The sequence below is a fragment of the Palaemon carinicauda genome, chromosome 41, assembly GCF_036898095.1.
Source record: "Palaemon carinicauda isolate YSFRI2023 chromosome 41, ASM3689809v2, whole genome shotgun sequence".
NCBI lineage: Eukaryota > Metazoa > Arthropoda > Malacostraca > Decapoda > Palaemonidae > Palaemon > Palaemon carinicauda.
In genome coordinates, this window is record NC_090765.1 from 14,730,066 (window position 1) to 14,740,065 (window position 10,000).

Here is a 10,000-nt window from a genome sequence, read left to right on the forward strand (position 1 = left end):
ATGGCTATTCTTCCAGCTTCGCCTAAAGTATATTCTCTAATAAAGAGCTCAAGCTTTGTATTGTTTTGAAAAATACAAATTACCTTCAAATTTGTCATTTTCTTAACTATACGAAGCTGAGTCCATCCTGTAAGTACTAGGCTAAGGTCAAGGTGGCTATTCAGTGACCTGGCAGATGGGGTCTTTTTGTCAGAGCTTCACCACTACCTGCCAGTAACTACCAACACATTATTATAAATTTTAACAGCAGAGTTTCCAGCTTTGCAAAGATCATACTGCTATTAAAGGACCAAGGTTTGTATAGTTAGGGAAAATACAAATTACTTATTTTTTAAGAATTATATTCTTTATTGTCTTAACTAGTACTACCAATATTCTTGTACGATTGTTATATTGAACTGTAACATACTGACCGTGATGGACTCTGTGATGAGAGGGTGACATGAAGACGTATTCAAGTGGTCCTATACTCTTTATCAAATCTGTGTGAACCCAGAATTGAAATAAGTAATTGAAGGCAGCATGAACAATGACCATAGAAAAGGGGAAGCCAAGGATAGCGAGGGGTTGATAGAATCCAAAATATGCAGCCCTCTGGAATATGGAGAGTCTTAAGGCAATTGTTAGGTTGTAGTCCTCTGAGGAGTGATGGACTTGGTGGGCTGCCCAGAGAAGATTGATTTCTGACAAATAAAAAAAAAAAAAAAAAAAAAAATTTTGATTTATCTTGGTTTTTGTCAATATTTGTGAACATAAATTTTTCAGTTTTCATTCCTAGATCAACAACTTTAGATTATATTAGAAAAGGAAAAGTAGCCAATTATATTCATTACGATTTGGTTTAGTTTCTCCACTATTATGTTTAAGATGAAAATTTGACTTTTTCTAGGATTTATATATAAAGTTGGCTATCCTTTACATAAGTTTAGGTATTCAGGAACTTTAAGCTTCTCTGTGCTCTTAGTAGAAAGTGAGCTAAATAATTAAACTTTCAGCTGCATAGTAATGGATAGGTTTGGTGATGAAAATTATGGATATAGATTTATGTCTGCAGCAATGCTTGGGCTATTTTAATTATTATGTATTTTTACAAATAGACTTTTAAGACATTTCATGAAATTCTTACCGTGATTAGCCCGATGAATCCAATAATAAATAAAGTCAATGAAGACAAAGGCTCCAAACCAAGTGTATATAGAATCCCATGGTAGAGTTAGTAATCTAAATTGGTACAACCACTGGTATCCAAAGAACATAAGGGTTCCAGAGAGAAATCTGAAAAAAAATCTCAATTTTAATTATGATTAAATGGAAGGTATTTGGTTTTGTTATGAGTAGGGTACAATTTAGGTTATCTTTAATGCATATACAGTAGGTCTTTAATGGGATTTAAAGGTCCTACATTTTCAGATATTTGAAATTTTAACCAATTGCAGCTTGATTATTTGATATCCTAAGTTATTTGGATGCAGTATACTGTATTATATTATGGTACTATATATATATGATTACATTTGTTGGTTTATTTCTTCACAAGATGTCTTACGAAACTATAGATGAATTTTTTTTTTTTTGAGATTTTATGGTAGGTTATGCGTCAAGGGAAAGTTTATTGTATTTTGAGGTTGATTAAATTTTTATGCCTATATATATATATATATATATATATATATATATATATATATATATATATATGTATATATGTATATATGTATATATATGTATATATGTATATATATATATATATATATATATATATATATATATATATATATATGTATATATGTATATATATATATATATATATATATATATATGTATATATATATATATATATGTATATATGTATATATGTATATATGTATATATATATATATATATATATATATATATATATATATATATATGTATATATGTATATATATATATATATATATATATATATACATATATACATATATACATATATATATATATATATATATATATATATATATATGTATATATGTATATATATATATATATATATATATATATATATATATGTATATATGTATATATATATATATATATATATATGTATATATGTATATATGTATATATATATATATATATATATATATATATATATATATATATATATATATATATGTATATATGTATATATATATATATATATATATATATGTATATATGTATATATGTATATATGTATATATGTATATATGTATATATATATATGTATATATGTATATATGTATATATGTATATATGTATATATATATGTATATATATATATATGTATATATGTATATATATATATATATATATGTATATATATATATATATATATATGTATATATGTATATATATATATATATATATATATATATATATATATATATATATATATATATATATATATATATATATATATATAAGTTATTGCTAAAGCATTCATCAGAACATATCTCAAAGTGTTTACGAATGGTTTCTTTTAAAATTTTGCTGAATTTTGGTGATGAATTGAATGTTAAACCTTTTTGAGACAATATGGATACGGGTGTGAATCAAAATTACTTTTCTATGCATGGCATATCTACATAATTTCGAGGAAGAATAAACTGGGAGAGTTAATTTCGTGTTGAGATGGATTCTAGAGTATATTTTGATCGATTTTGATAGGGCATGCCAAGGACTTTCGTCTCCGTATTAGTCACACTCGGTTGACATGAATATCTGCTTACTGGCCAACACCAGCCATATTGTGACGACTGTTTGGTACCCTTGGCAGTGAGGCATTTGTTGACCGAATGCTCCACTTATAGTAGCGAAAGACATAGATATTTGTTTGAGGCTCTAGGTGAGGATGGCAGGGTCATCCTTGCCAAGACTCCTGGACATGATGTGTCCTACCATGCTAGCGTATTTTTAGCTTTACTTTAGAAGCAGGTCTTCTGAAAGCTATTTAACTTTTAAGATATCTTTGCTTTTATGGTTTTAATTGAATATTCTTTTGCTCTTTATTTATGATAAATATCGGCGTCAATGACCTTAGATGTCAGGATGCCAGAAAACATCAAATCAATCAATCAATCAATCAATCATCAAATTATATTTCTAAGTTTTTAATTAAATTTTTATTGAAGTTGGTTATATGTTAGATTACATTATTACAGAGATCTGGGATTAGGCCTATGCAATTTTGGGGGTTTCGGCTATATATTGTAGAGGACTGGGGGGGGGGGGGGGGCCGCAGAAACGATAAAAGAATTTTGAGATTTGAGCATGTTGGAATGTGGTATATTTTCAATCTGATTTCAATAGAACTGTGCCGAGCAATGGTGTATTTGTCACAGACGAGCTTAAGTAGGTGACATTATAAGGTAAATATAAAGATTTAGTTTAGAAAGGATTATCAGATCCTAAGGGTCATTAGAATTGTTATAGAATATTTTCTAGGGATTATTTTGCTAATATCTACATATGATATACCATTCTTACTATGGACTTGAGAAATTAGTTTACCTTTGAGGTAATGAATTTATGGCATGCTAGAAGATCTATGCATTGTTAAAGTGCTTGCTTTTTTTTTTTACCTGAATTGACTTGAATATTATTTAGATTTTATACCATCAGTGAGTTAACAGTTTTGTCTATGTAATACTTACACTGTAGCTTCGTGCAGAATCCCAATGCCGATGGAACACAGGCCTTCATTGACTCGAATCTCCTTACCTTGTAACATCCTTATAATGGCTTCTATAATCATGAAGGCAATAAAGAGGGGAACAGCCTAGAAAAATAGAAGAGGGTAATTAAAAATGACAAGTGCGAAATCGTATTTGAATGCTGTTTTTACAATACCTGTTATATAAGACAACTTGTACTATATGTCTGAATATTATAAGGGTTCCTAGCTTTCAATTTTCAATTATCTATGAGGTTCGTCTTTTGTTTAATTTGTTAAGGAGCATGTAACAGGAAAGATTACGCTGGAGGTGTCCATGCATTCCCTTTTTCATGATCCTGTACAATATAATCCAATTGAGAAAGAGAGTAGATACCAACTAAACAATCCAATGAAAAAGGAAAAAAAAATATTAAAGCTCTTCGCTTGGAAGAAATGAATTAGTATTCTGTAAGATAAAGCCAGTTACAACTGATACTTTCACCATATATGTACACCAGCTCACCTTCCTAGAGTGAGCAAAGGGTTTTTGTACTGATAGAGGAACAACTTTTTGTATTTTCATAGTGATTATCGGATTTCTTCCTTCCTAGGAGCAGCACGTGAATATTGGGTATGCACGGAAATAATTCAATTGATTTGTTTGTCAATTGTTAGCTTTGAGATAGCGATGTTTGTGAAAAAAGAAATGTCACCCCTCGCTAAATATAATGTTCTGCCATTGTGAGAAGCATCACTTAACATGCATCAGCACATACCCTTTTATTTTTTTAATTTGGCTTTTAAACAACAATATCAAACCTAACCAGTCCCATATTATTTTTCATTTTCTCATCAAAGTGTATCCTTAGAGGTTCAATTATTGTGTGTTTTCCCACTTTTTTACAAAAATCTGGGGATTTATGTAATCCAATTAAGTAATTGTGCTAGCCGATTGCCACCCAAATGATTCAACTCCCGTGATATAAGGTTTTTGAATGTCTCGATAAAACTAGATAATGTAAGTGTTGCGAGTAATCGCCAATCCCTTAGTTTGCAGTTTAGCTTTTGTCGACTAAGGACTCAGGTTAGTACAGTATAGTTAGGAGAAATACAAAAATTTTGATTTTGAAAAAGATTGTCCTTTGAGGCAGACCTGTTGCCTCCCATAGTTAAACCTTCCATTCATACTAGCAGTAGCTTGTTACTATGTCATACAACTTCACCAGTAAAGATCTAGGGGGAGCATCTAATGTAGAATAAGTGCATCTTCATAAGAAATTTAGTTTTCTACGTTGCCTCCATTGCAGCATCTTTTCTTTCATCTTGCCATACAACCTCTCTTACTTCGTACTGTAACTGGGGGTTCCCCCTAGTAGTTACACATGGGTGCTGAATGGCCTACTTAGCCCTAGCTTTGGCCATTATGATCCATGTTTTTTTGAATTGTAAAAGCTAGTCCACCAACTACATTCTTGTCTGAGAGGTCTTAATGTTGTACCAACTAGGATGGAAGGTAAACAATTATTCCATTAACATGAATACTAACTACAGTATAGTATTATGAAATAGGGTCTGTAAGAATATTTGAATTATAACATCTTCAATCAGTTACATGAATGATTTAAACAAGCTTTGGTTACCTCGTCCACATAGTTGGGAATTTCAGAAACATGTTCAAAGCTAGTTGTGTTGGGGTTGACTATGTAGAGAAGAGTTCCTAGCCTCTGAAACAATGTTTGACCCATTATAACCTCAGAACTGGGTTAATTTCCTTAAAAGAAACTGCGACTCTGTCCAGGTTCCTTGGACTCCTCTGGCTTTATATTCTGAAAGAAATAAGGAATAATTAGATTAACCTAATTCTAATGCTCGTGATATGTCATTGAATGTATATTTGCCTAAAATACTTTATGGTACATTCTTTGTTTAAGGATAAATCTGAATGGAAAGTTAAAATTAAGGATTGTTAAAGTCTTCCAATAGTCATTGCGAAAAGAAAATTTATTATATACTTTATAATAAGATATTAAGAATTTCAACAGATATCAAACTAAAATTTTTCCATTGAACTGTTTATTTTAGAACTTTTTAATGCTTATAAATGATAGGCTATTAATTATAGTATGTAATTGTTACTTAGGTTATACTGTACATATATTTAAGAATCTCTCTCTCTCTCTCTCTCTCTCTCTCTCTCTCTCTCTCTCTCTCTCTCTCTCTCTCTCTCTCCTCTCTCTCTCTCTCTCTCTCTCATTTCATGAAGTTTATTTAGTTACTTAGCGAGTGGAATTTAATATTTTTTTAAACAGTACAGTATATACAATAACCCCCAATTGTGCATCCATGCCTGTTTTTTTCATTTCCTACGTTCCATAATCATGCAGATGATGGCATTGAAGACCATTACTGAGAGAGAGAGAGAGAGAGAGAGAGAGAGAGAGAGAGAGAGAGAGAGAGAGAGAGAGAGAGAATAGGCCACCAGTACTACTTGGAAAATAAATTTTGAAATATCATCTTGATACAAAAACCGGAATCCACACTGGGCGATAAAACTGCAGATGAAGACATCTCGAAAATGAATTTATGATGATTTTTGCATGTGTGCTAATTGCATTTTGGAAATTGAGTGACTCGTGAAAATAATATAGAGCACGGGAACGAGGTGGTGAAGGAAAGGAGACGCCCAAGAGTGATGCCAATAGATTAGGATATCTTTTTCCCCGGTGGTGATATGCTGTTGGTACGCCTCATAAGGTGCACTTTATCTATCCTTGATAATTTCGTGCAGCTTTTATGTGCACCTACTTCATAGCTTTTTACCAACTCGATCCCTCTTCCTTTCTTCCAAGTAACTTATCTTTAAAATTAACGTTCATCTTCATATTTTTTTCCCTTAAATCTTATGTAGAAAGACATTTTAATGAATTTTAAAAGCATTTTGAATTTGTTATCGTTGAACTGCTCCAAGAGGGAATTTTAATCTATTTTCTGATGTTGGAATTGCAGATGTTTGTATGCCTACATTTCTGTCGTGTTAAGGGTAATTCTTGACTTGCTAGAGGAAACAGGCTTTTGATTTTACATTCTTCTATGAATGTAACTTCCTTTCCCTAAACCATAAAGAGATATTGCTCTACAAAACAACTGGCATATCCGCTTTCACTTTCTGGCGATTCATAAGAAAATAGATTCTTCTCGGAACATTTTTTTTATCTCAAATCCTCCCAACCCAATGAAAGGTGAACTTTTAAAAATGCTATAAAAAGCTTTTGTTTGTAGAGGGATGCAAGTTAGTTTTTGTTATATATAGTTTTATTTTTGGGTTTATTGTTTAATTGTTTTCACTACTTGCTTGATGGATATATATTTTCCAATGTCAAGATTTTTGATATTCGTGTGAATATTGTTGGTTTTTTTGTTTGATGTTTATTACAAACATGCAAGTTATTGATTAGGCTGATTCTGAATATCTATTATAGTGAGTGTCCTATTCTATTTAGCATTGCATAATTTTTTATCAAATGTTTTGATATAAAGAGTTGGTTAGTATAATGTCAAGTAAAACAATGAGCAACTTTTCTGTATTATCAGGTTTTCGGTTTTGTGACATTTAATTTTTTAATACCTGCCTTCATTTTGTTTCCTTCAGAGAGAGAGAGAGAGAGAGAGAGAGAGAGAGAGAGAGGAGAGAGAGAGAGAGAGAGAGAGAGAGAGAGAGAGACGGGGTTCGTGATTCCTTGTAAATAGCTTTGTCATGGTTTTGTTTTTCATGTGTTTAGACTCTATTTTTGTTTGGAGCTGATTGCGGTAGATTGTTTAGAAGATCAGTTCTGACAATGTTTGTGTAGCATATGATGCATCATTTATTATTGTTTAACATTATTGTTATATGTTATGTTTTTTAACGTCTGACTTTAGTTTTATTTAAATCTAAAAAGGTTTAATTTCTTCCTCTAGATTTATTACAAGCAGGTGCATTTCGGGACGAATATTTTTTATGAGATCGGTAATGTCCCTCGTTGATGTCGCTCACTATCACGCAGTTCACTGTAATGTTGCTACATTTAACGGTATATTTAAGATATTGCCATGAAACTTGCCAGGAAAACTATGTTCCACATCAATCCTTGAAATTTTCATTTGGATGCGTGAATTATTCTTGGAACAATTTACTTCACCGCCAAAAATAATCATTCAACCCATACCGAAATCAACGTTTGCTGTGGTTTTTCTATGGTAGATATCAACTTGAAAATGGGTATGGACAAAGTAAATATCTATCCCGTAAATCCTTGAAAGACCATTTAGATATGTGAAGTATTCTACGACAAATTTACGGCTTCGCCGAAAATCGCCACCCGCGGATATCGAAAATTGGCTTCTGTGACTTTTATTATTATTGTTATTATTAAATGCTAAGCTACAACCCTAGTTGGAAAAAGCAAGATGCTATAAGCCCAGGGGCCCCAACAGGGAAAATAGCCCGGTTAGGAAAGTAAACAAGGAAAAATAAAATATTTTAAGAACTGTAACATTATAATAAATATTTCCTTCATAAACAATAAAAACTTTAACAAAACAAGAGGAAGAGAAACCAGATAGAACAGTGTGCCCGAGTGTACCCTCAAGCAAGAGAACTCTAACCCAAGATAGTGGAAGACCATGGTGCAGTGGCTATGGCACTACCCAAGACTAGAGAACAGTGTTTTGATTTTGAAATGTCCTTTTCCTAGAAGAGCTGCTTACCATAGCTAAAGAGTCTCTTCTACACTTATCAAGAAGAAAGTGGCCAATGAACAATTACACTGCTGTAGTTAGCCCTTGATAGAAGAATTATTTGGTAATCTCACTGTTGTCAGGTGTATAAGGGCAGAGGAGAATATGTAAAGAATAGGCCCGACTATTCGGTGTATGTGTAGGCAAAGGGAAAATGAACCTTAACCAGAGAGAGAAGGATCCAATATAGCACTGCCTGGCCAGTCAAAAGGAGCCAATAACTCTAGCGGTAGTATCTTAACGGGTGGCTGGTGCCTGGTCAACATACTACCTACTTTCTATGGCAAGTATCAAGACGAAAGTTAGTATGAGTGTAGTTCACATAACACCCATCAGACCTGTGAAAATCATTTGGACATCTAGAAAATTCACTGATTTTTTAGCTAAAAGTCGTCACTCACGAAAAAAATAGAGTTTTAATATTGGAAGTAAAAAGGAGATAAGATTATTCTAATATATCCTGTAATTCATTGCAATTCCACTTCTTCAAATAGGGCTGGAAATCGGAGACCACTTTTTTATTTATCTCTTTACTCATTTTAACCTTTTTTTTTTTGCGTGCAAGAGTTAACCGCGAGATTGACCAGCTGTTTGACTATAGCAGGTATGAACATGAAAATTAGTAGAAAGAAAGCTTATATATCTAAATAATCTATTAAAATTTCATTTGAATATACCTGTTGGTATAGGAGTTATTGACCTCGCCACGCTCCGAAATCTATGATTAGGGAATGACTATAGGCCACGGTGTGGATGGGATATCTTCCAAAAAAAAATTGGCATTTCATAAAGGTCACTCGCTTCGTTCACGACAAAATTTTTTTGTTATTACAATTATTGAGTATTAAAAGTCAATTTTGGGGGTCCTGTATGTCATTTTTTTTTTTTTTTCAACTTCTTGTTTTGACCTTCTGACTTTAACTGTAGGATACAGCTATGTACAAAAATCCTCTCTACCATTTTAACAACACACGGACCTTTAGGGGTGAATGTATGTGGATAAACTTTAGATGTGATTTGACGGAGCCTTTATAGTGGAATGGGTATTTATAGATGGAATAGTGTAGGATACCAACTTTAATGTGAACTCTTTTCATACGCATTGTTTTTAATGGTTAATTTTACTCTTTGGTGATTTTCATAAGACTATTGTGCGTCAGCATTTTATGTAAAATCTCATGCATAATTCTTAAGTAAATGTCAAACCGTTATCGTAAGATTGGCTTTTATATGATGATACGTACATGTAATTTCATAAAGCACATTGGAGTAGACATAGAATTGCATTTATTTGTGGGGGAAAGTACAGGGTATTTTAGAAAATGGAAACGAATTATTGAAGAAGAATACAAATTTTTATCTGCATTGCAAGGAACTAGGCTATATGAAAATACGAGTTTGATGAATGTATGTTAAGGAAAAATCCCTACTATTTTTTCAACTGTTAATCCCGGACATCTATCCTTGGGACATGGATCTCCTTATTAAGAGAATATGGGCATTACTAAGTAGTTCCTGTTTCTTGGATGCTTTGCCTGAATGGCACTTTGA

The 10,000-nt window shown here is 32.0% G+C and overlaps 1 protein-coding gene across 1 annotated transcript in view; it reads right to left on the reverse strand.

Moving 5' to 3' along the window:
- LOC137632616 (alkylglycerol monooxygenase-like) overlaps nucleotides 1-10,000 on the reverse strand; it is a 75,472-nt gene that overhangs the window by 49,697 nt on the left and 15,775 nt on the right. The window contains exons 2-5 of the mRNA XM_068364666.1: nucleotides 5,314-5,499; nucleotides 3,672-3,796; nucleotides 1,127-1,275; nucleotides 414-683 (exon numbers count right to left, since the gene is read on the reverse strand). Coding sequence (XP_068220767.1) covers nucleotides 414-683; nucleotides 1,127-1,275; nucleotides 3,672-3,796; nucleotides 5,314-5,418 — 649 coding nt within the window. The 5' untranslated portion in view covers nucleotides 5,419-5,499. The remainder of the gene's footprint in view (nucleotides 1-413; nucleotides 684-1,126; nucleotides 1,276-3,671; nucleotides 3,797-5,313; nucleotides 5,500-10,000) is intronic.